At 43.3% G+C, this 24,232-nt stretch overlaps 3 protein-coding genes across 7 annotated transcripts in view; 1 reads left to right on the forward strand and 2 right to left on the reverse strand.

The window, feature by feature from the left end:
* Nucleotides 1-8,105, reverse strand: part of gigyf1a (GRB10 interacting GYF protein 1a) — a 37,635-nt gene extending 29,530 nt beyond the window's left edge. For 3 of the 4 annotated variants that reach the window (XM_020490754.2, XM_031832247.1, XM_031832245.1), the window contains exons 1-2: nt 7,827-8,089; nt 746-1,301 (exon numbers count right to left, since the gene is read on the reverse strand). The gene's annotated coding sequence lies outside the window, so the exon portion shown is untranslated. Of the gene's footprint in view, nt 1-745; nt 1,302-7,826 lie in introns of all 4 variants that reach the window. The other variant, XM_031832246.1, reaches the window with a different exon arrangement.
* pop7 (POP7 homolog, ribonuclease P/MRP subunit) lies at nt 8,070-10,451 on the forward strand. Of its 2 annotated transcripts, none has more exons than XM_020491474.2 (2): nt 8,070-8,775; nt 9,055-10,451. In XM_020491474.2, exon 2 carries the CDS (start codon nt 9,099-9,101, stop codon nt 9,564-9,566), a length of 468 nt encoding a protein of 155 aa, XP_020347063.1. In that variant the 5' UTR covers nt 8,070-8,775; nt 9,055-9,098; the 3' UTR covers nt 9,567-10,451. The 2 variants fall into 2 exon arrangements, with proteins under 2 accessions (XP_020347063.1, XP_020347064.1); XM_020491475.2 differs by having other exon boundaries at nt 8,426-8,775; nt 9,141-10,451.
* Nucleotides 10,452-11,156: 705 nt separating this feature from the next.
* Nucleotides 11,157-23,782, reverse strand: epoa (erythropoietin a). Its single transcript, XM_020490698.2, has 5 exons — nt 23,465-23,782; nt 14,363-14,493; nt 14,088-14,174; nt 13,756-13,920; nt 11,157-12,671 (listed from the first exon to the last, which is right to left on the reverse strand). Exons 1-5 carry the CDS (start codon nt 23,484-23,486, stop codon nt 12,516-12,518), a joined length of 561 nt encoding a protein of 186 aa, XP_020346287.2. The 5' UTR covers nt 23,487-23,782; the 3' UTR covers nt 11,157-12,515.
* Between the last annotated feature and the right edge of the window lie 450 nt (nt 23,783-24,232).

The raw sequence follows: 24,232 nt of genomic DNA on the forward strand, positions 1-24,232 counted from the left end.
AGCATACTAGATCTCCCCTCTTTCTAAATGTCAAATGGATATTTTCAGATGACAATGATTGAGATACAAAGATGTTACTATAACATTAAATGAAACTGTTCCACGAAAATGAAAACCATAACTGGCACGCAGAACCGTATATATGGAAAGATAAATTGGCATTCCACGTGAGAAAGTTTACCGACTCCTAGTTTAGCCTGTTACCGGGAACTTCAGGAGAGTAACGGCAGAATCTGGGAAGAACCAGTAGGAGAGGGAAGAGGATGGACGGGACAGGTTACGTTTTTTTTCTTCTTCTGGTTATCTTGATCTCCCTCTTAAGTCATTTGTGTGTCATTTCATCAAACAGGGAGCTTCAAGCGTCAGACAAGCTCAACACATATATAGCGGATTTGATTAAAAACGCACATAGGATGTGTCTATATGGAAAAATACACATTCGAACAGAGGACTTTCAGTTGACCAAGATTATTTGCAGTCGGGGACAGCCCTACATCATTGCATCCTCGACTTCCATGTTCTGTAGAATTAGCCTAATCTGTCATTGTGAGCACCGTGGGTGGACGGCCTAATCAGGTTACGCACCCAATACTTATGGGTCCTGTAAAGTTCTCAAATGTCTGGTAAATTAAAAATGCTGCAGGTCAAATGTCCAGTGCCACATTTTCCTGACGGAAACCCTGACACACACCAACTAACAAATGCCATGCTCGCGCACAAACACACACACACACACAGCTCTTACCCTGTCCAGAAGAGTGGACCAGGCTGGACTTCGCTGGACCAGGCTAGGACTGGCTTAGAAGGCAGAGTGAGAAGGCTGAGTGGTGCTTACACAGCTGTGGTAACAGAGCTCCCCAACACACACAGAGATAGAGAATAGCTGCCTGTTTCAGGTGTGTATAGGGGATAGAGTACTGGTATGGATATGAGGACAGTTTGGAAGAAGCCTCTGCTCACAACTGGAAAAAAAAGTCGTAAAAAGAAAAACAAGAAACTGGAATAATCCGAAAACGAGTTGACGAAACAAACAAAATAAAATACTCGATAGTAACAATAATGATTACGACAACAGCAGTAATATCACATTTGACAAAAAAAAACAAGATGAATCTCGATTTAAATCAAAACGCAGGGGAAAACAGAGCAGGCTGCTGGAACAGCTGCCAGGAGCAGATGCGACTCTCTCCCTCCTCCTCTCCTGCTTTTCTCTCCTGTCGTTTCCTCTCCGACTGAAACGTGGCTTGACTGACCCTCTAGGTGACGACACCTTTGATTCCTGTCCACCTCCCTTCAAACTGCTGTAAACAACAAGAAAAGAGAAAGAGAGTGAGCGATAGCAAGTAGAGAGAAACAGACAGAGAGAAACAAACACACCCAGTCACAGCATGGCAGACAGGAAATCTATGTAGTTTAATTTTTGTGTTGGAACGACACATTTTTAATGCAGTTTGGACTGCTTAGAAAGAGTGTTGATAGAGTCAACTTGTTTAAGCATTTAAAAAAATAAAAATAAAAATTATTTTTCCGTAGAATAAGATGGCTACTGTAGCCTTCCACTGAGAAGGTTTGGGTTTATTCATGTCCATTTGATGCAAATTAATAATCAACATCGGAAGAGCTTTGCCATCAATAATAACCATCAATAATAATGAACTTAGTCAACAACTTTCCATGTTTACAGAATGTGCGCCCCCAGTGACTCATACAATAGTGATGACACCCTTTTGCAAAAACAATGCACCTGGTTGGAGAAGGCACCTGCAAACGTCATGGCAACAACAATATCCAAGCAACAGAATGCCACCCCCAGGCTTTGCAGTGAAAACAGACACCCAACAGACAGACACCTATGAGCCTGCATTGCTGCTCCCATAGAGTGAAAAGCCCCTCACACTATAGAAATCTTGTCAGGTGATTGTAATTCTATGGCTTCTCCTCTTCTTGAGATGCACAGCTAAGAATAGGTGGACTAGTAGCTAATTAAATCATTCCAGGGATGTGCATGTCTCCTTTCATGAACGATTCGATATGCATTTAGAAACAGTGGCGCCAATAAGATACAGGAACGATATGTTTTAGTTTGAAACGATTCAGTAAGAGTCGGTTTGATTAGGAGGCACAAATGAATGCAATTCGGCTCGATGCACTAACATTTTCCATTTTAAAATAGTGTCTACTGCTGACGAGAGCTCAGGGACTGGGCCTCTCTGAGCTGGATCTGTCTGCGATAACTTCTCTAAACTGAGTGGCTACTTGTTAGTGTCCATGTATGTAGGTACCTTTGCCATAGTGCAGACAGAGCAGCTACCACCCCACTATCAGATTAGGGTTGGGGGCAATTCCCACTTTTTATCTGAAATCACCATCAACCACTGATTAACTGGTCATTTTCACAGATAAAATTGTTGTGAGCTAGTACTATGACAATATTTATCTTTAGAAATGATCATGGCATTTAGCCAATTAATATAATGCAGCTTTGGATTTTACCACCGTCTGAAAAGCAAATGGTTAAAACCGTTAGTAATTTTACTAAGTTTCTATGGCTTAAAAAAAAAAAAAAAATCTTGCCGTCCTTTATGAAATTACCCAGTTCATGTAAAAATGACCAAATACACTGACTGTTTAAAGCAAAACTACCGAAACTTTCTTATGGTGAACCTGAACAATCGAAAACCCCAATCAGCAGATGGATACGAGTTGCGTCCACTCCGGTAGGCTAAAAATACTCTGGTAAAAAAAAGATTTAAAAAAAAAGACACTTCTACACCGCATTTGGTGACAATTAGTTGAGTGACAAGCAAATTAATAAAACCTATGATTTGACACTGTGAAAGCCATTCAGCATCTGAATGCTGAAGGTGCCATGCAGATGTCCAAATAGCCTATTAGAACAGAGATAGATTTGCTCGTGCCAACGATAGGTAAGGCCTGTCTCCCTCACTGTGCACAGCTGTTATTCTGAGAGTCACATGCATAAAAGTTCTATAGGATAGGCTACTGAACTGAAGGAGAGGAAGCATCAGTCACAACAGATGTTTGTTTTTTTCCCAGAATAAAACAAAACACAACACTTGAGCAGGAACTGATTCATATCAGTGAATCATACATCCATACATAATTCATCTATAAAATGGGTGTTGACACAGAAAAAGGCCCCTAACCTACACAAAACAACATGAACAATAAACAGAATGAAGCAGAAAAAAAGGGGAAAAAACCCTAGATAAAAGTTGAATATTTTTTATAATATTTTCAGTGTGCTCTAAAATATAGAGTATGTCTAGATTCTGAAATTAAAAATGTTCACATTAATTTATTCAACATTAAAAATATGAAAATCTCAAAAGTAACCTTTACATTTTTTGTTTGGAACAAATATAAATCTTCAAACAAGTCAGCTTTCCAGAGTAAGATCTCTAGTACTTGGGAAGATGACCCATTTTATACATAGATATTGCCATTATATGTCATTAACCAATCAGGATAGCACATGAAGCAAATCATCAGCAGAGTTCCCTTGTTCCCACGCACTGTGTTGGTGTTGCTCATAACTTCATAATTAGCAGAGAGCCCACTCTGGAAATGTAATGAACTTGAAGAGTATATTGTGCCAAACCATGTGTTAAAATGAACTAAATCAACAAGGGTACTTTTGAGATATTAATTTTAATATTTTTTATTGTTTGTATTTATCAAGGATTCCCATCAGTTTCTTCCAATGCAACAGACAATGTTGCTGGACCCTAGGAAGAGTAAGGCAGTTATTTCCAATTTAAAATATTACATGACATTACATTTTTTAACATCTTTCACAACACATTACGTGTGTGTTCTCTACTACCACATACAGTTCATTCGGAAAGTATTCAGACTCCTTAACATTCAGAATTTTGTTACATTACAGCCTTATTCTAAAATGGATTAAAAATCCCCCCCCCCCCCCCCCATCTACACACAATACCCCATTACCCCATAATGACAAAGCAAAAACTTTTTTTATACATTTTTAAATATCACATTTACATAAATATTCAGACCCTTTACTCAGTACTTTGAGGCACTTTTGGCAGCGATTACAGCCTTGAGTCTTCTTGGGTATGATGCTACAAGCTTGGCACACCAGTAAGAGTTTATCACATTCTTCTCTGCAGATTCTCTAAAGCTCTGTCAGGGTGTGTCGCAGCCATCCGTGACCGGAAGACCCATGAGGCGGTGAACAATTGGTCCAGCATCGTCCGGGTTGGGGGGAGGATGTCCTTGTCCCATCTCGCTCTAGTGACACCTGTGGCGGGTCAGGCGCATGCAGTTCTACATTGTTTCCTCTGACTCATTAATGCGTCTGGCCTCCGGGTTAAGCAAGCAGTGTGTCAAGACGCAGTGCAGCTTGGCAGGGTTGTGTTTCAGAGGATGCATGGCTCTCGACCTTCGCCTCTCCTGAGTCCGTAGGGGAGTTGCAGTGATGGGACAAGACTAACTACCAATTGGATATCATGAAATTGGGGGGGAAAAGTACACATGGGATGAAGTCCAGGATCTGGCTGGGCCACTCAAGGACATTGAGATCTGTCCCGAAGCCACTCCTGCGTTCTCTTACTGTGTGCTTAGGGTCGTTGTCGTGTTGTAAGGTGAACCTTCGTCCCAGTCTGAGGTCCTGAGCATATCTCTGTACTTTTCGCTGTTCATCTTTCTCTCAGTTCCTGATGCTGAAAAACACCCCACATCATAGGAATGGTGCCAGGTTGCCTCCATACGTGATGCTTGCTATTCAGGCCATAGAGTTCAATCTTCATTTCATCAGACCAGAGAAGCTTGTTTCTCATTGTCTAAGAGTCTTTAGGTGCATTTTGGCAAACTCCAAGTGGGCTGTCATGTGCCTTTTACTGAGGAGTGGCTTCCTTCCGGCCACCCTACCATAAAGGCCTGATTGGAGGAGTGCTGCAGAGATGGTTGTCCTTCTGGAAGTTTCTCCTATCTCCACAGAGGAACTCTGGAGCTCTGTCAGAGTGATCATCGGGTTCTTGGTCACCTCCCTGACCAAGGCCCTACTCCCCGGATTTCTCCGTTTGGCCGGGCGACCAGCTCTAGGAAGAGTCTTGGTGGCTCCAAACTTCTTCCATTTAAGAATGATGGAGGCTACGGTGTCCTTGGGGACCTTCAATGTTGCAAACATAATTTGGTACACTTCCCCAGATCTGTGCCCCGACACAATCCTGTCTCGGAGCTCTACGGACAATTCTTTCAACCCCAATCACTTGAATTGACCATAGGTGGACTCCCAAGTTGTAGAAATATCTCAAGGATGATCAATGGAAACAGGATGCACGTTAGCTCAATTTCGAGTCTCATAGAAAAGGGTCTGAATACTTATGTAAATAAGGTATGTTTTGTTAATATACATTTCTAAAAACCTGTTTTTGCATTGTCATTATGGGGTATTGTGTGTCGATTGATTAAACAATTTTCCTCATCAATTTTAGATTAAGGCTGTAACGAAACAAAATGTGAAAAGGGAAGGGGTCTGAATACTTTCCAAACACTGTATATTCTGGCCCCACCCTTGCTACTATAACAGCCTCCACTCTTCTGGGAAGGCTTTCCACTAGATGTTGGAACATTGCTGCAGGGACTTGCTTCCATTCAGCCACAAGAGCATTAGTGAGCTGGGGCACAGATGTTGGGCAATTAGGCCTGGCTCGTAGTCAGCGTTCCAATTCATCCCAAAGGTGTTTGATGGGGTTCAGGTCAGGGCTCTGTGCAGGCCAGTCAAGTTTTTCCACACCAATCTTGACAAACCATTTCTGTATGGACCTCGCTTTGTGCATGGGGGCAATTGTCATGCTGAAACAGGTAAGGGCCTTCACCAAACTGTTGCCACAAAGTTGGATGCACAGAATCGTCTAGAATGTCATTGTACGCTGTAGGGTTAAGATTTCCCTTCACTGGAACTTATGGGGCCAAACCATGAAAAACAGCCCGAGACCATACTCCTCCTCTACCAAACTTCACAGTTGGCACGATGCACTCTGCAAGGTAACGTTCTCCTGGCCAGATTCGTTCTTTGGACTGCCAGATGGCGAAGCGTGATTCATCACTCCAGAGAACATGTTTCCACTGCTCCAAGGTCCATTGGCTACAGGCTTTGTTTTTTGTTGTTAAATTTATCCTTTAATTAACTAGGCAAGTCAGGTAAGAACAAATTCTTATTTACAATGACGGCCTACCAGGGAACCATGGGTTACCTTCCTTGTTCAGGGGCAGAACGCCAGATGTTTCGCTTGTCAGCTCGGGATTTGATCCAGCAACCTTTTGGTTATTGGCCCAACACTCTAACCACTCAGCTACACCCCTCCAGCTGACACTTGGCATTGCGCATGATGATCTTAGGCTTGCTTGTGTGTGACTGCTCGGCCATGGAAACCTATTTCATGAAGCTCACGACGAACAGTTATTGTGCTGACGTTGCTTCCAGAGGCAGTTTGGAACTTGATAGTGAGTGTTGCAACAGAGGACAGATGATTTTATGCACTACGTGCTTCAGCACTTGGTGGTCCACTCAACTTTAAAAAAAAATACCTAGACCAATCAAGGGCAGGCAAAGACTGGAAGTAGTTACGCAACATATCTAATACTAACAAATTAGATCAAGATTAACTTCTCACTAGCCAGCCAGCTAACCGGCAAAAAGTTAGGGGTAAACAAACAGTGATGTAAGTGTGATGGGACAGCTTTACAGTCAGTGTCAGCAGGCCTGGTAACAAATTAGTTTGGCAAAATAAATATCATGCAAATAATTTGTTGTTGTGACAGCCAAGTATGTTAATAACGACTTGTGAGCCTGCTGAAAACCTTTAGCGAAACGACAAAAAAAAGTCAGTAGTTTGCTTAGGATGCCACCAAAAGTTAGGCTAATTACATGGGAGTAAGGAAGTACCCTACGGCTGCACCCTACTCGGGGCGTGGTCACGTTAAATCACGCCTCGTCTTGTGTTTCTGTAATATTAGCAAGCAACAATGACAGTAAACACCATGGCCAACCGGTGTACCATGGGTCGGTTTAGGAAATACAGCTAGCTAGTAATATATAGTAGGATTCAGGTGTTATTTTCAGCAAAATAAAGTCATACATACTATGTACTTGTTGCGGTCTTTAATGCCAGATAACTGATAAATATAGTTTTCCTTAAACCTTTGTGGCAATTCATTGATTTACTAGAGAATCTTGCTCGTTTGGAATTTAGTAGCAGCCACCATTGGGCCATGTAACGTTAGTAAGCAACGCGGACAAGACTCGAGCATCAAACACCTCTATCAGGAAAGGCACGGGACAATCGCTTGAGATAAAATGTTAAATAATTGTATTCAGATTGTTGCTTATCAATGAACAATTGTTTACCCAGCTAATAATATTTCAATGACATAACATTAACAATGAGTATCTGGCCGTGTAAGACATTCGGTTTCCATGCAAGGTTCAAATGACACAAGATATGGCGAAGGGGGCGGAGTGTCCGCGTGTGTGAATCAACGCACTCCCTTCCCTTGTCAATCGGCCGCCCCTACAACTCTACCCCGCTGCTTACTATGGCCTTCCACAACCCGAGCAAAACAAACCAATAAAACAGAAATGGTAACCAATAATGCCGTCGTTCTACGGCTCGCTCAGAGCTCCATCTTCTGAAACACCAATCATTTCATTAGAGAGAATTTAGGCACCTGACTCGCGTTTGTATGGGCCCTCTCAGATTAAAGTGATTTGCTAACTAACGTTATAGATGACAGTGTCAACCATTCCCAAAAATGCTCAAAGAACCATAGCTTACCTTTGAATTAATGTAGTTTATTTATTTATTTTTAAATACGTTTTGTTGTGTACAATCTTCGGTTTTAATTCATATGCATTGGTTTCCTTTCCCTTTCTGTAAACATCCTCATCCAACAAAATGGTACTGATACTCTCATGAAGTCGTGTTCAATGTTTGATTTGTTTACCCCCTCTCCTACGGTCGCTGCGTGTTGATGTCCAGTCGAGAAGTCTGCTCCTTACTCTTGTTGTTTGTGTTTTCAGAGAAAGATGGCCGCCCTACTCACACCACGTGACGTAACATTGACTTGTGTTACGCGTTGTTTGCTAATGTTATGCTATTTTCAGACCAACCATCCCACGCTTGCACAGCATGTATAACTTATAATAATATAATGATTTGCAATTAGGCTGAATCTAATGCATTTTAGCGTGCTCGCAAGCGGTTGTCGTGGTATATCCGTAATCGAGCCACACACGTCAACACTGCACTTCACTTGGGTTGTTTACAGGGGGTGGGCGTTGTAACAACAGGGGTGTAATCGTTATGCAGATTATGTTGCAACCCGTTTACTCCAAACGGAAAACGTAAACGACAGTTTATATTGGTCAAATTCAGTTCGTTCCGTTTGTGCTGTTTCCGTTTTGTTTCTAAACAGTAAACTGTTTCCGTAATGAATACGCCCCATATAATATTATCGCGGATATTCAATGTAACCATTATATTTAAAAAGTAGCTTGGTAAGACTGCAAATATACGGTTTTATTTAACCAGTAATCAGAGGGTGGCGCAGCACTGTATTTGATATGTATTTTCATAATATTAACTGATGGAGGAGAACGTTTTCGTAATGATTACTTCCGGGGCACCTCTGTGTTTCCAGAAGTTCACAAACCTCTCAGGTTCTGAGTTCCCCAGCACGATAGAGTCAAAATTTTAATAATTTGGTTGCAAACCGTGTTTGAAGGTACAGTCTGATTGCTTTCACGTTCTTATTTTGTCTTAACGTTAACTACCTTTGTTTGGAGTGACACATTTTAGCACAGTGTAACGGTTAAATTACATTACGTTCCAATCTAGATAACGTTAGCTAGCTACCAGTCGACCTCCCTGGTATTTGAGTATTTCAGAACCTTCAGTAAATTGGCTAAGCAGTATATTTGCTGCCTGAAAGATGATTGTGTTGATCTTCCGTTCTTGTCATTGACATTTCCTTTCCTGTTGTTTTTGCCACCTATTACTGCAGTGCTCCATTCCATTACTTCCCTGTTTCTGACTGACTCAATCGTGATGACAGAACCACACAGCCCTATCTCTGCCTCCGTCCCCCAGACAACCCCAGGCATCATCATGCCCCCGGCCGACGGCAGTGGCACAGCGGTGGAGATGGACCCTGTGGAGTACACCCTCCGCAAGCGTCTCCCCAGGAAGCTGCCCAAGCGCCGCAATGACGTGTACGTCAACATGAAGACAGACTTCCGGGCCCAGCTGGCCCGCTGCCAGAAGCTGCTGGAGGGAGGAGGCCACAGGGAGATCTGCGTCCATGGTCTGGGCCTGGCCATCAATAGGGCCATCAACATCGCCCTGCAGCTCCAGGCCAGCAGCCAGGGGGCACTACAGCTGGCGGCCAACACGTCTACAGTGGAGCTGGTGGACGATCTGGAGCCTGAGGACCCGGACGAGGCGGGGGAACCCATGACACGCACTCGAAATAATTCGGCTATTCATATCAAAGTGTTCTACCCAGACCCACAGTGACCCGAAACGCATCACCATCAGTCCTAGCTCGGATATGGTTAGCTACCTCCATTGTCATGGTGTCTGTAATATAGTAATGGAGGCTAGTCATACAGGGGGTATCTCACCTGGTTAATCCCGCCGGATATCCTAACCCTCTGTTAGCTGTTATCCAGATGTGGGGAATAATGAGAAGTGTCTATGAACTGAGCTGATTTCAGAGCTTTTGGAAGCTCTTTCTCAGCTTTGTCATTTTGTTATGCATGTCAGTCAGAGAAGTGTATTTGTTAGTATCAAGATGTGATGTTTCATGCCATCATTTCCAATCCCTCACTGCCTGAAAAAAAAAACTCCCATAGGAAATGGGATAGACCACACTAAGGCAGCATTTACACAGGCAGCCCAATTCTGATATTTTTTCCACTAATGGGTCTTTTGACCAATCACATCAGATCTTTTCACATGAGCTCTTTTCAGAACTGATCTGATTGGTCTAAAGACCTATTAGTGGGAAAATAATATCAGCGTTGGGCTACCTTTTGTAAACGCAGCCTAACTCATGCAAGCTACAATACTCCTGTTCCACATGGGAATACATGCTCTGAAAAGGATATGGATTTAAAGCTTACATAAAACCTTGTAGATTTTTTAAAAGTGTAATCACTGAATATTAGTTGACTATGGGAATTAAGTCATACTTTTTTGTAATTTGCTGGTCAGATTTAAGTTTACCAACTATATATGCAGTTATGCATTTTACCTACCAATGCCAAACATTGACATCTAAACTCTGTCAAGTCAGTTAATGTTAGTTTTTTTTACGTCATACAAATGTATGTTTTTAGCTTCAGTATTTGAATGTATATACAGTATTTATTGTACATGTGTAATAAAATAAGAAAAGTACACAAGTTTTTTTTCATGAAACATTAAGTGTAAAACTGACAATCATCCAGTCATTTTTTGCAGTTAGTAACAGTGAATCTCCACTAGGTGGCATTCAAATGCTTCTTTCGTGCACTGCTTACACTACTCAATATATCTTTTTACCTTTATTTCACTAGGCAAGTCAGTTAAGAACAAATTCTTATTTTCAATGACTGCCTAGGAACAGATGATCAACTGCCCTGTTCAGGAGCAGAACAACTGATTTTTACCTTGTCAGCTCAGGATTTGATCTTGCAACCTTTTGGTTAGTAGTCCAAGGCTCTAACCACTAGGCTACCTGCATATTAAGAAGTTATTCTTTACTTCTTTTTTTTTTTTACACTCAGTTTATATGTTGATAAGCAACTGCTTGCATAGGTTAGGTTTAGAATACGGGTAATGGTTAAGTTTAGGGTTAGAGCTAGGGTTAGTAGATAGTTAGTTGAAATGTTACTTGTAGTCTGTAGAGCATCTACAGATGGACTATCCAAATAAAGGGTTACCCATGGCTTTCTTTCCAAACCACAGATATATCTCCAGAGGACAGGACAACAAAAGTGATGCAATTATCACACAGACAAACAAACTTCCTCTTGCCTTTTTTTTCGTCCATCCTTTTTTAAATTAAAGAATGATATTTTGTATTTAAAAACCAAATTGCACTATGATAGAGGGGGCAAAACAACTGATACAAACAGGACAAAAACATGTACAAACATCTGCACTGTGACTGTAAAACGTTCAAACGAGAAGCAAAACTACCCAGGAGAACTAATCTAATCCCAAAAGTGCAAGCATCCACCACGTCAGCGACTCCAAAGGTTCCCAGGATTCGGGTTGATTGGCTGCTGGTTGAAGGAAGGTATAAGAGAGACAAAACAGGCATGCAGGATGTTCATCATAAGAACCAATCAATATTTGTCCTGGCAGTCTTGCTATCTGCGTCGAAGCTCTAGTTGAGCACTGGCCTGCATAAGCCAGACACACTGATAATCAGAGCATAGCTTCAGAGTTCTCACGTAAGCCCTTCCTCTCAATCGTTTCCTCCTTCAACCCGACTGAACCTCCGCTTCTGTCTCTCCCACCTCTAGTCCGTTCAAATAGGGTTATAAGAGTTGCATAAAACTGTCATTCACACAGATATTTTCTCGCACATACATACAGTACATACAAACACACAGATCATTTATTCTATGAAGGGTAACAGACAGGAGTGAACAGTTGGATATTGACGTATACAAATATCTTTACAACATGGTTCAGTGGCGTTATATAGTGATTATGATTAACCGTTGGAGCCCAACGGCGGCCTCTAGTTCATAGTTACAGTATATCTCTCAGAATACTGTCGCCATGACAGTGAGTCGAGCTTAAATGTAGAACTATAAATAAGTCATTACAAAGAGCAATATACAATTCATTTAAGGACACTAATAAACAGCAGTTGGAAAAGTGTTGTGTGTTAAGAATGAGGTGGGCGGTGAAGTTTGAAGAGTTTGTGGTATAGGCTAGGCCTCCTCCTCCTGGACTTTGACAGGCTGTCAATGCTGTCAGTCAGGTACAGTGCAGAACAACAACAAGGTGTCATCATGTGCAATCCACGTGGGTTGTCCAGTGCTTGGCGGTGAGAACTCACAGTCCATGCTAAAACACACAGGCAAGCACACACACACACACACACACACACACACACACACACACACACACACACACACACACACACACACACACACACACACACACACACACAGTACTGAAGAGCCGTAGAGCGGTGCATTATATGGGCCCCATTCGTGGTTGACTTCTTCACCACATTCCTCCCTCATGTCAATATTCACAAGGTGCTACCTGCTCTTGTTCTTTTAAAGGTCCAATAGGAACTATTCTGTCCACATAGCTTAATTCTCTCCTGAGAGGATCTGGTCCACACACTCTCCTCTTTTAGACTTCTACCTGGCAACAAGCAGGGTCAATAGCGTAAGAGCCCGCCCCCCCTGCCAGAGGGAGCTCCAATCAGTTTAGCCCTGCCTTGGAGAGCCCCAATCAGCTGCTACCCTGGTGGCAGATGGGTGCGTTGGACAGCAAGAGGTGCACCTTGCCTCGCAGGAAGTTAACGTGGACCTGGAGGAGCTCTGAAGCAGACGACACCCGCCATGTCTCCTCACCTCCAGCCACGCCCCCTGCTGGAGGGGTGTACTCCTGACAGGAAGAAGAAATACACAGCGATGTGAAGGATCCAAGAGAAATCTTCATGTTATCCTAGTGCCCTCAAACTCAACTCTGGACCTCGAGGCAAGTTCCACTGCTTTTTCAAAAATTGTTCCCCTTTAATCGGGCACTGATTTAGACTTGGGATACCGGGTGGGTGTAAGTCATTATCGGGTACAACAGAAAAAAAGCAGGCCCTGGACCTCGTAGGGTAAGAGTTGAATACCCATGTCCTAGTACTTGGGAAGTGAACAGGCTGGAGATGAGTTGACTAATCCAAAATGTAATTTGACACAAAGATCCAGACGATCCAGGGGTCTGATTACCATAATTTTTATAGGTACTTCTTAATCCCTGTTACGTGTAAGCCATTACTACCTAACCCTGATAGTGCATATCAGCAGTAGGTCTATTTCACCAGGGTACAAGCCTTGGGCGATGTTTGTTTGATGTCTCTACTAAGAAACCTCTCAGTGGCCCTTGAGCCTGAATGTACAGATGGAGTGACTGGAGCTCCGTTTGTCTTTCCATGGCCTTGGCGTGTACCCAGTGAACTCTGCCTGCCTGTCAGTGACCTCACTGGTGGAAGCGATTGTGGTTGTTGGAATTTCTGCTACTATCTAAGAACCAGCCCCAGGGATTTCTTCGAATTTCTCAGACATGACAGTTCTTTACAGTCCGGTATGACACAACCATACAGCCCCCCTTCCCCTCTTTCCCTCTTCCCCTCTTCTCCCCTTCCCTCCACTAGCAAGCTCTACAGTGTGGGAATAGTAGTAACTGAGTTATTCAGATTAAACCTTGCGTGTCTGTAGGAATGCATCTGCCTGGACAGGGCCCTAAGTGAACTAAAGATAGCAAACATTCCAATTCTTGTCTCCAATAGCAACATCGATAAGTCATTCAATAATAACTACAATGAAATGGTGGGAATTACAGCACTGATTGATTACCTGTTCACCTGTTTGCATGACAGTTATTTTACCTCAATATTCACCACTCCGTCCTCATGCCACAACCTCACTCTGCCATTGACCTTTGCCCTTTGAACCCTGACCTCTGTGACCTAGCTCACCTGGATGTTGAGGCTGCGCAGCACCTGTCCGATGCTGAAGATGTTTCTGAGGCTGTTGTCTATGTGGCTGTGCAGCGCTGTGTTGGTGACGGACGTTCGTAGCGAGCCGATTGCCTGGTTTAACAGCCACAGGCCAGACTGAACCTCCTGAGCTTGCTCCAGTGCCTACAGAATCACACATAGACATAGTTCACCAGTTGACCAGAGCCATGTGATTTAGGTTGAAACCTCAATGGCCAAACTCTCTTTCTATGACTCTACAATGGGATAACAGGATTGATTCTTAGAGAGAGAGAGAGAGAGAGAGAGAGGGTGAGACTGTTGTTACTCACAGTTTTCCTCTCCCAGACGTTGAAGTCTACTTTGGTTTGGGGAACAGTGACGGGCTCTGCAAGACCACGTCCTTCTTTACATGCCAGCTGAGAGAGGGATCAGAGGCGGGTGGATGGAGAAGGGAAACGGGGCAAGGAAACATGGATAGATTAGAAGATGGATGGAGAAATGTGAGATGAAATGTGACTATTACTCTGACTATCTCTGTCAATAGCACCAGCTCATGGCCATCAAGAGGCCGGACCAGACGTGTATGTGGTGTGTAATGTCTCACCATGGCTGCCTCAGCATCTCTGGCCTCTTCAATGAAGTGTTTTAGGACCCGCAGGTCACAGATCGGACGCAGGGGGTTAGATAGCCCTGGTTTGGTCCACTCCAACAGCATCAGCAGAAAGGCAAAGAGTCCTACACACACACACACACACACACACACAAGGGCTTCAGCAAACACACTCTCAACAATCCCTACCATTACCACCCATAACCAATTATAAACAATATGTAGCGTAACACAAGTATTGGCCACAAGCGGGACTCGGGATGTCGTATCCTTAACACAAGGAGCTCCAACTACTTGTGCTGGTGTAAAGAATGACACCTTTTCTTTCTTTATGTATATAATTAATAGCTGTAGCTAGGCATTTTCTATTTATTTGTTTAAAAAAAAACTTTCACCCATTTTTCTCCCCATTTTTGTTATATTCAATTGGTGTTTACAGTCTTGTCCCGTCGCTGCAACTCCCCTACGGACTCTGGAGAGGCGAAGGTTGAGAGCCATGCATCCTCTGAAACACAACCCTGCCGCACTGCTTCTGGAAACACTGCTCGCTTTTCCCGGAAGCCAGCCGCACCAATGTGTCGGAGGAAACACCGTCTAGCTGGCGACCGAATTCAGCTTGCAGGCACCCGGCCTGCCACAAGGAGTCGCTAGACTATGAAGAGACAAGGAAATCCCGTCTGGCCAAACCCTCCCCCAACCCAGACGATGCTGGGCCAATTGTGCACCGCCTCATGGGTCTCCCAGTCAGCCTGGGAGGCCGTGACTTGGCATTTAACCTCAGTGGCATGTATTCAGGGATGCCAAGGGAAGCCAGGCTTCCCCCAAAAAATGGACCAAGAAAAAAATACAAAAACATGTAAAACAATTTATCTTTTGTCTCTGTGTTTTCATGATTTTCCTTCAAATCACAAGAGGCTGAATGTATCTCACCGGAGAAATCATCCAAGCGAGCGAAACGGTGGCTAGCTAGCTAGCTAAAATTGTCCATTTCCTAAATTAGCCATGGAAGGAGATAGGGATTTGTCAAATTTTATTTGTCACATACACATGGTTAGCAGATGTTAATGCGAGTGTAGCGAAATGCTTGTGCTTCTAGTTCCGACAATGCAGTAATAACGAACAAGTAATCTAACTAACAATTCCCAAAAAAATACTGTCTTATACACAGTGTAAGGGGATAAGGAATATGTACATAAGGATATATGAATGAGTGATGGTACAAAGCAGCATAGGCAAGATACAGTAGATGATATCGAGTACAGTATAACATATGAGATGAGTATGTAAACAAAGTGGCATAGTTAAAGTGGCTAGTGATACATGTATTACATAAGGATGCAGTCGATGATATAGAGTACAGTATATACATATGCATATGAGATGAATAATGTAGGGTAAGTAACATTATATAAGGTAGCATTGTTTAAAGTGGCTAGTGATATATTTACATAATTTCCCATCAATTCCCATTATTAAAGTGGCTGGAGTTGAGTCAGTGTCATTGACAGTGTGTTGGCAGCAGCCACTCAATGTTAGTGGTGGCTGTTTAACAGTCTGATGGCCTTGAGATAGAAGCTGTTTTTCAGTCTCTCGGTCCCAGCTTTGATGCACCTGTACTGACCTCGCCTTCTGGATGACAGCGGGGTGAACAGGCAGTGGCTCGGGTGGTTGATGTCCTTGATGATCTTTATGGCCTTCCTGTAGCATCGGGTGGTGTAGGTGTCCTGGAGGGCAGGTAGTTTGCCCCCGGTGATGCGTTGTGCAGACCTCACTACCCTCTGGATAGCCTTACGGTTGAGGGCGGTGCAGTTGCCATACCAGGCGGTGATACACCCCGCCAGGATGCTCTCGATTGTGCATTTGTAGAAGTTTGTGAGTGCTTTTGGTGACAAGCCGAATTTCTTCAGCCTCCTGAGGTTGAAGAGGCGCTGCTGCGCCTTCTTCACGATGCTGTTTGTGTGAGTGGACCAATTCAGTTTGTCTGTGATGTGTATGCCAAGGAACTTAAAACTTGCTACCCTCTCCACTACTGTTCCATCGATGTGGATAGGGGGGTGTTCCCTCTGCTGTTTCCTGAAGTCCACAATCATCTCCTTAGTTTTGTTGACGTTGAGTGTGAGGTTATTTTCCTGACACCACACTCCGAGGGCCCTCACCTCCTCCCTGTAGGCCGTCTCGTCGTTGTTGGTAATCAAGCCTACCACTGTTGTGTCGTCCGCAAACTTGATGATTGAGTTGGAGGCGTGCGTGGCCACGCAGTCGTGGGTAAACAGGGAGTACAGGAGAGGGCTCAGAACGCACCCTTGTCCGTCTGGAAGTCCAGTACCCAGTTGCACAGGGCGGGGTCGTACTGGCCAAGGATTATAACGGTGATTCTGACCCAACCATAAATAGGAATTCATGAATAGGAATGAATGAACATTGTGCCCCTGGACTGAGAGGATGGACGTTCAATATGTAGCTAGATGTACAGGGCATTCGGAAAGTATTCAGATCCCTTGACTTTTTCCACATTTTGTTACGTTACAGCCTTATTCTAAAATGTATTAAATATTTTTTCCCCCCATCAATCTATACACAACACCCCATACTGACTGACCAAGCGAAAACACATTTTTAGACATTTTTGCAAATAAAATAAAAATAAAAAACAGAAATACCCTATTTCCATAAGTATTCAGACCCTTTGCTATGAGAATTGAAATTCAGCTCAGGTGCATCGAGTTTCCATTGATCATCCTTGAGATGTTTCTACAACTTGATTGAAATCCACCTGTGGTAAATTCAATTGATTGGACATTATTTGGAAAGGCACAACCCTGTCTATATAAGATCCCACAGTTGACAGTGCATGTCAGAGCAAAAACCAAGCCATGAGGTTGAAGGAATTGTCCGTAGAGCTTCGAGATAGGATTGTGTCGAGGCACAGATCTGGGGAAGGGTACTAAAAAATGTCTGCAGCATTGAAGGTCCCCAAGAACACAGTGGCCTCCTTCATTCTTAAATGGAAGAAGTTTGGAACCACCAAGACTCTTCCTAGAGCTGGGCGCCCGGCCAAACTGAGCAATCGGAGGAGAAGGGCCTTGGTCAGGGAGGTGACCAAGAACCCAATGGTCACTATTACAGAGCTCCAGAATTCCTCTGGGGAGATGAGAGAACCTTCCAGAAGGACAACCATCTCCGCAGCACTCCACCAATCAGGCCTTTAGGTAGAGTGGCCAGACGCAAGCCACTCTTCAGTAAAAGGCACATGACAGCCCACTTAGAGTTTGCCAAAGGCACCTAAAGACTCTCAGACCATGAGAAACAATATTCTCTGGTCTGATGAAACCAAGATTGAACTCTTTAGCCTGAATGCCAAGCGTCACGTATGGAGGAAACCTGGAACCATCCTATGGTGAAGCATGGTGGTGGCAGCATCATGCTGTGGGGATGTTTTTCAGCGGCAGGGACTGGGAGACTAGTCAGGATCGAGGGAAAGATTAACAAAGAAAGTACAGAGAGATCCTTGATTAAAACCTGCTCCAGAGCGCTCAGGACCTCAGACTGGGACGAAGGTTCACCTTCCAACAGGACAACGACCCTAAGCCAAGACAATGCTTCAGGACCAGTCTCTGAATGTCCTTGAGTGGACCAATATGGCAATATGGCTTTTTTTCCTGGCTTGGCTTCCCCAGTGATTTTACCCACGTACCTCTACTGTTTAAACTACATTATCATGAAATAAATGCCAGCTATGCCGGCCTATGCATGAGAGTGTCATCCTCTCTCTACCCAGCCCACTCTGGCTCGATTCGTCTCTCATAATTCTGTCCACATCCCTTTATCCCAAGTCAAGTCATTTTCCCTGTCTCCCATCGTCTGTAGCATCCCCTCCTCCATCTCTGTGCCCCACATTCTGAGCCCATCTCCTAGTCCTTTGCGAACCCCTCTGAATCTCTGAACCTATGAAGAACACACGAACCAGTCACACAGGTTAGTCCTCAGTCAGCCGAATCCTTAGACATCTGAACTGTTCTTTCCTGCTCTGGCCGTAATGCTGTGCCACAGACTGGACACTGTTCTATGCTCTCCACAGCTTGCTTCTCCAGACAAACTACTACTGTTCCGTTCAGTCAATTTAATTCACACTGTAGAAGAATAACGCTTTGAATTGGGAGTTACTTGGTACACCTGACTTGCAAGCAAGGCAATGGGTCTCGCCTGTTGGGCCTCCGTCATCCAGAACATGAGATCAGACGTGGCCCTGGACACACACGGAGTGGCTCGCATTCCATGAGGGTCCATGTCAATCGGGCAGCACCATGCTACTGTACACAGCACATAGCAGTGCTTTTGTGGAAATCTGCGGTCTATGTATTACTGAACGTCACGCATAATGGGGTCATGCGTGTTCTTAGTGTGGGAGACGTGTGGTATTTCTAGTGACAGCCTGGTAAAAATGGGCTCAGCAGGCCTTTCCATACATTCAGTCTGCAGGGCACTTCTCCTAGTGCAAACTGTTCCATATTAATAGTGGTAACCCCTATAGGTTACACTGACAGCTCTATGGAGTTGTTCCACACTGCTGCAGGTCATTTGGGCATCCCGTTGAATGAGCTCTTTCACTGCAGCCTGACTGTGTGACGCAGTGAGATGCTACGGATTGCAGACAGCCCTCCAAGGCTGCCTCATGCCAGGTCAGACACTGGAAGCCCCCGCTGCTGTTTCCCAGGAACCATTTTGTTGTGGTTTTTAGCCCAATTTTAGCCAATTATTTGAGTTTAGGCAGTTTATACATAAAGAGTTGGCTTATCAAGCAAGATATCTGTTTTGAACAATGAGTGAGTATAAGTGACCTGCGTTCCACCAGATGATGTTTTTTTATTGATTCATATTTACTCCATTTTGGCTGTGGGACGGCTGGAGCCCCTTTGAATTAAGAGACCGGGATTCACAGAGGTAACAATTTTACCCCCTCTTGCAACCTGACACGTAGGATGCTTCACCCTGACACGTAGGATGCTTCACCCTGACACGTAGGATGCTTCACCCTGACACGTAGGATGTGTTTGGGTGTACAGCACCAGACAACGTCCGCCTCGTAGGCTACCAACCCTGGGGGCTTCTCAAAGAACCTCTTTATATTGTCTGTCTGTGTTGTCCCACTGTGCTAGAATTGAGCCAGCTATGAGCACTGGCTTATCTGCGTCGGCTCTCCATTTGACTCCATCCACCCCCTCACCACCTACTGGAACCTCACACCGGCCCTGTGGAGATGAGAAACTAAACCTTTATTCAGTCCAATGTCCAAAGCCACAGAGACGATAGTCCTGCTATCCATTGTGACATAGCTACGCAGCTCTGAGTCCACTTCCCCTTCCAATTAAAATGTGGTAGGTCAAAATAATGACAAACTTTTGCTGACATATGATTGGGTTCCCTGGGTGGGGGTCCCTGGGCAAGAAATGGTTGAAGATCCCTGTTCTAGAACATTGATGTGCAGACGTGAACGTGTTTTTGGACTGATAAGCATTTAAGCCAGCAGGTGAGTGTGTGTGTGTGTGTGTGTGTGTGTGTGTGTGTGTGTGTGTGTGTGTGTGTGTGTGTGTGTGTGTGTGTGTGTGTGTGTGTGTGTGTGTGTGTGTGTGTGTGTGTGTGTGTGTGTGTGTGTGTGTGCGTGTGCGTACGTGCGTACGTGCGTACGTGCGCGCGAGCGTGTGTGTGTGTGTGTGAAGTATACAGCTAAACTTATGCAGTATACACATATGTTTAACCCCTTCCAGGTACTTAGGGAGTAGTGACACAATGTAATGAAAGGACAAAGTAAAGTTTTAATGGCACGATAACCTTACACCTCATTCCATTCTGAGAGGTTGTGGGTGAAAGCAGCATAACTGACCTCATTTAGTGCGGCATGTCTAAATACCACACCCTTCTATCACTCTGTACAACAAGTTGACAGAGTGACCTTTGCCAGGGCCTTACATGTGAAGGTGAAGGAGAGTGTGTGCACTCACTTACTCACTCACTCTCAGACTCCCTCACTGGGTGACTCTGCAATACTGACCAATAGTCTACGCTGCATGTCTGCCAGCCACGAGCTGAGCACCGGGACTCTGAGTCCCGGAAGTTGGACAAACGTAAAGGTAACAGGACCAGTGGCAAAAGCACCAAATGCCAAGATTTGACTTCTATTTTTTGCCTTTCTATGGTCTAGTTCTGTGCTGTGCACTGATTATACACCTTGGCAAGCACCAGACTTAGAGTGTGGCAGATTATTCTCCCAAAGGTCACCTAGCTGTCACTGATGCTCTCTTATGAGAGGACTTTTATTCCAAATTCAATCAAGGCTTGACGTTTAATCATTCAAATGTCTTCTACATGACCTTGGTTTATTCTCAAGGCGAACTCAGAACTTCAATCCAATTGGGAAGAGTGACAGAGAAATTATGTATAATGACAAACTACACTGGCAGCCTTTTCTCTTAGACTCTTAGTCTAAGATGAATGCACTAACTGTAAGTCACTCTGGATAAGAGCATCTGCAAAATTACTGAAATGTTTTTTTTTTACTTGTAAATGAATGTGAAAAGTTTTGAGTAATCAGCAAGCAGGTCACACTGATATGACATAATTTCCTGTGAGGAATCCCAATGTAATGCAATGTCAAAGGGTGGAATCCTGAACTTCCTCTGTGGAAATCAATTTTCTGCTAAATGATCCTTTGAGAAATGTAAACTCATCGCATTCTAACATGAATCAGCATTAACTAGAAGCCTGACTTCCTCACTGCCTCAACATTGCAGAGTCATGCTACAGTTAACTAACAGGAAACACATCCATTTCCTTATCCATGGTAAGTAAATAGCCTTGTCAGAGCCAGAACGGCACATAGGACAGGAGCCTCACTCTCCTGTTAGCGTGACGCATCTTGATGTACAAGCACACCCCCTGGACAGGACGTCAGTATATCGCAGGGCAGGGCCTTACCCCCAATCCATCAGCTCAACCTTCCAATCTCAGAGAGGAAACGGTAACCATAAGGCTACCGAGTTGAGTATGTAAAAAAGTACTCACATATGAATTTGTTAACCATGAGGCTTTTGATCATCTTGAGTGGGTCTTTTCTATTCAAAACTTTGGAAGCATTCAACTTTCCATGTGAAATAATATAATTCATAAAAATATTATATAAATATCCTAAAGCAAAAAATACACAAATAATACATTATCTAATCAAATTGCTTTAGAAAGGGCCATGAGACAGGGATGTCCTCCCTCTCCCCTCCTGTTTGCACTGGCAATTGAACCGCATGCAGAAATAATTAGACAGGACCCAAATGTAACAGCTATCGGTATTGATAAAAAAATTAATACAAACTAAACTTATTTTAGTTTATATTCATGACGATCTCCTGGTACACCTGACTAATATTGAAAACGTAATGCCCACTTGTTAAAAATATTGGCGTAATACTCAAAAATCTCAGGAAAAAGGAAAAATATAAATAATAATGCATGAGCTACAGCAATCCCTTAAGTCGACCACAAAAAAATATGAAATAGGATGCTTGATAAGTGACAACAAACAACAAATCTATAAAGGTAGCCTAATCCTGTCACTCAACAACATGAAAGCAGATGTAAATGGAAGAATCTCAGCATACTCCTTACAGGTGGAATAAACCATCTTTGGAATGGCGTGGCTCCCAAAGTTTTTATACCTCTTAAAATCTATTTCTAAACTATTGGAACAAAATTACAGTTAGCAACATTTTTTATCCAGTTTAAACTCACGTATAGAACGCATCATACAATTGGCAAATTTCACAAATTCTACAGCACACTAGCAGAGTCGTGTTTTAAGTGTAAAACTAACAATGACTCAATAATGAATGCCTTCTTCGAGTGCTATAAAGTCCAAAAGTCATGTGCTGAGTTAGAATGATGGCTGTCAGAAGATTTACAATATAAATGTACTTTTTATCTGCCTATCTGCATATTTCAAGACATGGCATAGCCTATGAGGTTTGGTGAGATACCCAATGAGTTGGACAATATTATTTTTGTCACTTATATTACCAGTCAAAAGTTTGGGCACACCTACTCATTCAATAGTTTTTCTTTATTTTTTACTATTTTCTACACTGTGTAAGGGCTATTTGATCAAGAAGGAGAGTGATGGAGTGCTGCATCACATGACCTGGCCTCCACAATCACCCGACCTCAACCCAATTGAGATGGTTTGGGATGAGTTGGACTGCAGAGTGAAGGAAAAGCAGCCAACAAGTGCTCAGAATATGTGTGAACTCCTTCAAGACAGTCTGAAAAGCATTCCAGGTGAAGCTGGTTGAGAGAATACCAAGAGTGTGCAAAACTGTCATCAAGGCAATGGGTGGCTACTTTGAAGAATCTCAAATATAAAATATAATTTGATTTGTTTGACACTTTTTTGGTTACTACATGATTCCGTGTTATTTCATAGTTTTGATGTCTTCACTGTTATTCTACAATGTAGAACATAGGAAAAATAAAGGAAAACCCTGGAATGAGTCGGTGTGTCCAAAGCTTTGACTGGTTCTGTACAGTATACTGAAGAAGATATTACTTAAATGCTGGAAGTCAAATGATACTCTAAGGTGAAGACAATGGAATAATCAAATGCTTCATTATTTAAGTATGTATTGGAATTCGTTTTCTTAGTGATCCCCAATCAAGTGCAACATGGTAATTGTACCAGCATGCAGCTTCAAATCCAATACTGAAACGTGTGTGGCTCAGGGAGACCCGTGCGTAATTCTTTCCACTGAGCTGGAACGGCGGGGATAAAGCTCCTCCATGCTTCGCCTCATTAGGCTAATAATTCGGAGACTTTACGCATGTAGGCTAGCTCAGTTGAGCTCTTCGCTGTGTCAAAACCTCTGTGTGAAAATACACTTTTACTGTCATTAACTTCCACTTCCACAACTTCACTGCTCACATCATGTGGACATCGAAATGCTCACAAAACACTTACACATTACTTGGGCTACATAGCTAATTATTTTTCCGAAAATGTGGATATAATATCTTGTTTAGGTTATAATATACCAAGTAATTATAAAACGGTCTTACCTCTACTTGAATTGTGGAACATTTGCAAAGCAGTGCGGCATCGTTTAAACACATCGCGCGAAATGATAAAATATGTTCACACACTCCTCAACAGGTATTGCAAAGGACATCCGTCCATTTAATCCCAACCATGCCCAGAGCACTTGTCCGCATTCTCCAGACGCTGCATGTGGAGAGTTTAGTGCTGCGTGCATCTCCCAGAGCCAAATGCAGTAGCCTCCGGCTCCTCATCGGAGCAAGGATATATCAGGCTTTGTTTGCATCACTGATTTTGGCAACCTGCTAAAACGTGTATTTACCTCCCATCCGCAATGCGAAAAGACGATACAGCCGATAGGGATGCGCAAACACTCTTTACGCACCAACACAGACAAGAGCATTAAACCATCAACTCAGGTCGTCCTTTGCCAAACCATGAAAATATTCAACCCCAGGAGAATAAAACTAAAGCATTACTAGTTACTCACTGGGTGGTAACTCCATATCGGAATCCGCATAGTCCCTCACAGGATCCTCACTGTTTCGTCTATATACACCATTAATTGCAACCGAAGCTCTTTTATGGATTTGTCGCTGGATTTGATTGCACTTATCCGGTAGTTGTTTCTACAACTGATCCGTTAGATTTTTGTTATTGATGACAATGAAAATAAAGTTGCATTGTCCTGTGATGACTATCTGAACGACTTCCGCTGTTATGGGTCCATTTTTTTTATTTGATTGTTATCCAAATAATATCCATGTTTTCAAACAATAGTCCCCAAATGT

This window comes from Oncorhynchus kisutch, linkage group LG9, assembly GCF_002021735.2.
Source record: "Oncorhynchus kisutch isolate 150728-3 linkage group LG9, Okis_V2, whole genome shotgun sequence".
In the NCBI taxonomy this organism is placed as follows: Eukaryota; Metazoa; Chordata; class Actinopteri; order Salmoniformes; family Salmonidae; genus Oncorhynchus; species Oncorhynchus kisutch.

Bases quoted from the DNA above. Each gene is read 5' to 3' on its own strand.
- epoa (XM_020490698.2), bottom strand. From the start codon at position 23,486: ATGTTCCACAATTCAAGTAGAG. The intron at 14,494-23,464 runs GTAAGACCGTTT...GTGTGTGTGTAG, and splicing joins GTTCCACAATTCAAGTAGAG to GACTCTTTGCCTTTCTGCTG. The intron at 12,672-13,755 runs GTGAGCTAGGTC...TCTTCCTGTCAG, and splicing joins TGCGCAGCCTCAACATCCAG to GAGTACACCCCTCCAGCAGG.
- pop7 (XM_020491474.2), top strand. From the start codon at position 9,099: ATGACAGAACCACACAGCCCTATCTCTGCCTCCGTCCCCCAGACAACC.